This window comes from Contarinia nasturtii, unplaced genomic scaffold (assembly GCF_009176525.2).
Source record: "Contarinia nasturtii isolate CC-2019 unplaced genomic scaffold, AAFC_CNas_1.1 Cnas_scaffold_1037, whole genome shotgun sequence".
NCBI classification, from domain to species: domain Eukaryota; kingdom Metazoa; phylum Arthropoda; class Insecta; order Diptera; family Cecidomyiidae; genus Contarinia; species Contarinia nasturtii.
The window spans coordinates 8793175-8798934 of record NW_022198383.1 but is presented as its reverse complement, the minus strand read 5'-3'; the positions used below and the strand labels follow the sequence as shown (position 1 = coordinate 8798934).

Genomic DNA, 5760 nt, shown 5'->3' with positions numbered 1-5760 from the left:
ACATATTGACAAAGAAAAAATCGTCCAATTTCTCTTTTCTTTTCGTCCTTACGCGCACATCTTATTTTCTTCCAAAACACGCATGGCCTCACTCACAATCATAACGACGAATGCGATATTTGATGCTGTACGTACGGGAGAAACTAGCTTAGTGTTGTGTCGAAGCACTTTTATCGAACTGACAATGATAAATTTAAATGAATTATCATTTACTCTCAATCCCGACCATCATTCAAATGTTCGACTTCATTCTATTCGTTTTTGTATCAAATTCGTTTAGTTTTAGCATTTTTCAGAAAGAGTAAAAAAAGTGTTCGCGCGCGTCTGTTTTTGATGTCTCTTAAATAAATTGGATTCTTTTTTTCGGCGCACATAAAAAACTTTCTGAAATCAAATTCTAATTCATCGATGATTTTGTTTGACTCGGTTTCATGCACCAAAAACATGTGAATTTTCACTTTGCTTTAACTTTCCAATCTAGGGGATCGGATCTCGATCAGAAAATAGCGAATTATTCGATATTTTGCGAATTTTATGCGAAATGATTTGTAAGCGATGGGCCAGTAAAGTTGTGATTTAAAAAACAATTCGCAAACAAAACGCTATGAACGTGAGACAATTCGCAAAATTTGTAAGTTTTGTATGTATCAAATTGTGAACGCTTGTAAACGAGCCAAGTGAACAGCGGCGACGCACGAAAACGAAATGAGTGAATAGCGACAACGAACGAAATAAAAAATGTTATCCGCTGCCGCTATTCACTCACTTCGTTTTCTTGCGTCGCCGCTATTCACTTGGTTCGTTTGCAAGCGTATATTATATAGTTTGATTGTGATAACTTTTTGCGAATAGCTTGCGAATTGTATGCGAATTTCTTGAATTATTTTACTAAAATGACGACTTTATCATACAATCAATAAATTTTGTCCATTCGCGAATAGATCATTTCCCCCAGTTTCCAATTGATCGAATCTCGATGGAATAGATATGTACATTTAGATGGTAAAACATTCGAAATGCGAGTAAATAAAAATTTAATTTCAAGTACAAATCGGAAGCAAAACTGCAAACAACATTCTCATCGACACACTCAGACATAAGCGCGCGGCAGCGCTTATTCACATCATAGAAGCGGCAATTGAACGATAAAGCATTGGATCAATTGAAATTTAAATTGATCCAGCCCAATTGCTTTTGGGAGTGTGCTTTATCGTTACGCCAATGTACACATATTTTGATTACACAATTTTTCACCATTTTTCTCATCGATGTAAAAGGGACCATATTTGGTTTTGATGAAATTTTTTCCATTGAATATTAGTTCGGAACAGTGGATAAATTTTAAATCGATATTTCATGCGGTTAAAGAAGGAATGAATGGGCGATTTTCAGTTTGAAAAACTCTTCAACATAGTTTAATTATTAGTTTTTTTATTTAAAAACAATTTAAAGACTCTTTAATTCTCATAAGCAAAAATTTTAAGATTCTTTCCTATATTTATTCGAATCCGTGCGGAATGAATGGTTGATACAGGGGCATTGCGTGATTATCGAATGGTTTCGATCCCGATGAAGTTGAAGTAAAAGTGTTGGTGCTTGAGCTTGTTCTGTCGCCGTTACCATTATTCAAAACATTTGAAAAACTCGATGATGACGTTTTTGAACCTTGTACACCGTTTTCATTGAATTGTTCGACATTTGTCTGACTGCCACTGTTTGAACTGCCATATTTATTTTGTTCATTTGCATTCGATGAACCAAACGCTTTTTGTCGATCACCATTTGGTCCACGAAGGTTTTCAGTGCCTGTGATTGTTGGCAGAAAAATTATGACAAAAAATCAATAATAATATAGATAAAGTCAGATAAAAAACGCGTTAACATACCGGCAATTGAGTTTGATGTTTGCAAATTTCCATATTGATCATAATTTGCTGATTGACCCTGAGCGGCATTTTTTTGTCCAGAACCGTAAACTGTATAATAACTTTGTTGATCTGTGTTTGCAGCACTTAATTGTCCTGATTGTCCGTTATTAGCAAGATTCGATGAAATACTTGATCCACCGGTATTTTGGTATTGACCATGCGGATTTTGAACGTTTGATGAATAGGAATCGGCGCCAGCATTTTGATTGACGAATGGACTTTTATTTTCTGCAACAGCCTTTCCATTTGCATTCGATGAACCAAACGCTTTTTGTCGATCACCATTTGGTCCACGAAGGTTTTCAGTGCCTGTGATTGTTGGCAGAAAAATTATGATAAAAAATCAATAATAATATCGATAAAGTCTGATAAAAAACGCGTTAACATACCGGAATTTGAGTTTGATGTTTGCAAATTTCCATATTGATCATAATTTGCTGATTGACCCTGAGCGGCATTTTTTTGTCCAGAACCGTAAACTGTATAATAACTTTGTTGATCTGTGTTTGCAGCACTTAATTGTCCTGATTGTCCGTTATTAGCAAGATTCGATGAAATACTTAATCCACCGGTATTTTGGTATTGACCATGCGGATTTTGAACGTTCGATGAATAGGAATCGGCGCCAGCATTTTGATTGACGAATGGACTTTTATTTTCTGCAACAGCCTTTCCATTTGCATTTTGTTGCACATGATTGGGGTTAAAAGGAGATGGAGGCTGCGTAGATGAATAATATGTTAGCTGCGGTTGCATAACATTGGGGTTATAAAGAAATGGAGGCTGCGTAGTTGTATAATATATTGGCTGCGGTTGCAAATTATTGGAATGGGAATAAGGTGTTGGATTTCCATGAGGATTCTGATGAATATTTTTTTGAATTGGTCTGAACATATCGCCAATAAATTGTCTCAAAGACTCCTTAGAAGGAACAGAATAACTCAACCGTGTATCAATACCAAACCCTGTACGTAATTCAAGCTCTGCAGACTTTTTCTTGTTTTTCACTTTATTTATTGTTTTTGTCACGAATTGTAGAATGGGAGGAGATTGCTCAACAGTATCATTTTTGGGGGAATCTATATGGGTGGATGGTATGTAACTCTGCTGTAATTGTGGTGAAGGAAAATCGTTCTTGTTTTCATTCTGAAATTGAATAATCCAACATGTATCAATCATAATTTCATATTGTTTTTCTGAGATAATATGAGCTCAGACAAAATTGTTTTTTTTTTTTTTTTTAATCTCATTTGAATGCAATTTTTTCGTATATTATTAATGAAAATAAAGTGTTCATATATGCGATTTTTTTCTTACATTCTCACTTGGAAACGTGATATCACTGGTTGAACGTATATAACTGCTGACCGTATATGGGTGACCTAAGACGATGCGAAAAAATGAAGTGATAAAATATTGTCTTTTTTTACTTATGATCTAAATGGGATTATCAATTCGTTCCGAGTTCGTTGAATGTATATAGTCGACTTTTTGTGAGTTAATAATTTTTTCGTGCACATCACACCAGACAAATTGAAAAATTGATGACAGTTGAATGCACTACATATGTACACAATTATCATTATGTCAGCACTTTGTAATGATTTAAATCATGAATCATAACTTACCATTTACAGTAATTGCCAGCAAAAGCAAAACCGCGGTTAACGCTCTCAATTTTCTGACCGTTGTCATCTCTCTGGAATAATTTGCGCTGTTTCGATTGATTTTTGTGATGGAAAAAATCGATCAGATGCGAGAAAATGTAATTTTATGGACTGAACTCAATGAAAACACTGTAAATGCAAAGTCAAACTTTTATTCTCAAATATATTTTTTTCACGATGTTTCGCATAAAAAGAAGCAAGTGTACTGAATTCGAGATCTGGTGATAGACTGTCATTTTATTTCTCATTTTATTTCTTTTTAATCAGACTCAAAGTGCTTTGTGTGAATAAATGAATTGAAATGCTGCCAAAAAACCCAAGTGATAATGGCACACTACTCAGTGCAAAATCCCAAATCAACAAAAGAACTGATATACAGTTATGTATGATGCGCGCAAACGAATGTGTTTACATAAGCACAGAATCCATTCAAATTTTATTTGGTTTATCTCTAAACTTGACCGAAATTGATAGAGTACATGATAAAATGTTAATAGCTGTTTCGAAAACAGAATTTCCACTGACATCATACATCAGTCTGGAAATGAACAATTGTTGATTCTATTTTTAATACGTATTTGAATTATAATTATTATAAATTATAAAGAATGGCAGTCCACCAAGCAACGAAATCATAAGAAAAAGAATTAAAGGGGCAGTATTAACAGACCTGAAATGTAACGTTTTTGTGACAGTTTGTGTATAATAATAATTGTCCGTTGACTTTTCATCATGGGGTCAATCACGAAATTCTAGTGTATCTAGTTTTTAATAAGATTTCACTAGAAAACTAGAAAATTCTAGTGCGTGAAGTTGGCTCTCAGTAGTTTTTCATATAAATTATATGGCCTTTGGTGTGAAGTTGGCTTCGTTTGTGACGTCATTATTCGCACTAGATTTACTAGTTTTTCTAGTATTTACTAGCGTGATTCGCCCCATGCTTTTCATAATCAGAAAGCTTCAGATTTAATCCATTATCGTTGCATCTTGTTCACCGATGACGTCTTCTTCGATTTAAGAGTCTTAATCATATACAAAATAGTCACCAAATTAGCAAAACTATACCGCTCTCAGAAAAATTGCAGATTTGTAAATTTGTGTAAAACTTTATTTTAATAAAACTTGAACGACAAAATGATACTTAAACTCGCAGATAATTCTAATTTAGTGTAAGTTTGAATGGGATTTTGTTGTATAAAAACATTTTTGAAATTTTTGGTTGGCATATCTATCGGCCAAAACCTTGTTGTGGATAATATTGTTGAGGATAATATTGTTGAGGATAACCGCCGCCAAATCCTTGTGGATAGGCTCCTTGTGGATAATAGGCTCCTTGCGGATAATAGGAACCTTGACCTTGAAATGGAACTCCGCCGACTGGACCACCTCCATAATATGGTTGATTGACCTGACTTAATCCATTTGCGACTCCTCTGATAATTCCACCTAATGGACCTGGCCCTCTTCCTCCACCACCTAATAGACCACTAAGTAACCCAAATCTTGATTCAAGTTCTTCTGGTTGTGTTGAATTTTTATTGCTTTCTATTGCATTCACGTCCCCATTAACACTCTGTTGTGGATTTTGTGTGTCTAATTCTTCAGCTTTTGGAAAAACAACGGAATCCTCGGCAGCACGTCTGGTTCGAATGCCACCACCACTTGCAACGGCACCAGCGCCAGCGCCCGCATTTCCATTCTCAATGCCAGAGTTGGAATTTGAATTTGTTCCAAAGTTTCCATCCAAACCGCCATTATTTACAACATTTGAAAAACTCGATGATGACGATTTTTCACCTTGTACACCGTTTTCATTGAAATGTTCGACATTTGTCTGACTGCCACTGTTTGAACTGCCATGTTTATTTTGTTCATTTGCATTCGATGAACCAAACGCTTTTTGTCGTTCACCATTTGGTCCAAAGGTGTTTTGAACGCCTGTGATTTTTGGCAGAAAATTTATAAAAAAATAAAATCAATAAAAATATCGATAAAGTCTGAATAAAAACGCGTTAACATACCGGAATTTGAGTTTGATGTTTGCAAATTTCCAAATGGATCAAAATTTGCTGATTGACTCTGAGCATTATTCTTTTGTCCAGAACCATCAGCTGTATTATAACTTTGTTGATCTGTGTTTGCAGCACTTAATTGTCCTGATTGTC

At 34.9% G+C, this 5760-nt stretch overlaps 2 protein-coding genes across 2 annotated transcripts in view; both read right to left on the bottom strand.

Moving 5' to 3' along the window:
* Positions 1–1456: 1456 nt before the first annotated feature.
* LOC116344504 (stress protein DDR48-like) lies at positions 1457–3849 on the bottom strand. Its single transcript, XM_031773089.1, has 5 exons — positions 3557–3849; positions 3246–3310; positions 2318–3074; positions 1887–2237; positions 1457–1806 (listed from the first exon to the last, which is right to left on the bottom strand). The coding sequence occupies exons 1-5, from the start codon at positions 3621–3623 to the stop codon at positions 1499–1501; spliced, it is 1548 nt and encodes a 515-aa protein (XP_031628949.1). The 5' UTR covers positions 3624–3849; the 3' UTR covers positions 1457–1498.
* Positions 3850–4823: 974 nt separating this feature from the next.
* Positions 4824–5760, bottom strand: part of LOC116343750 (neurogenic protein mastermind-like) — a 16503-nt gene continuing 15566 nt past the window's right edge. Inside the window, exons 2-3 of the mRNA XM_031771966.1 lie at positions 5617–5751; positions 4824–5533 (exon numbers count right to left, since the gene is read on the bottom strand). Of these exons, the coding sequence (XP_031627826.1) occupies positions 4824–5533; positions 5617–5751 (845 nt within the window). The remainder of the gene's footprint in view (positions 5534–5616; positions 5752–5760) is intronic.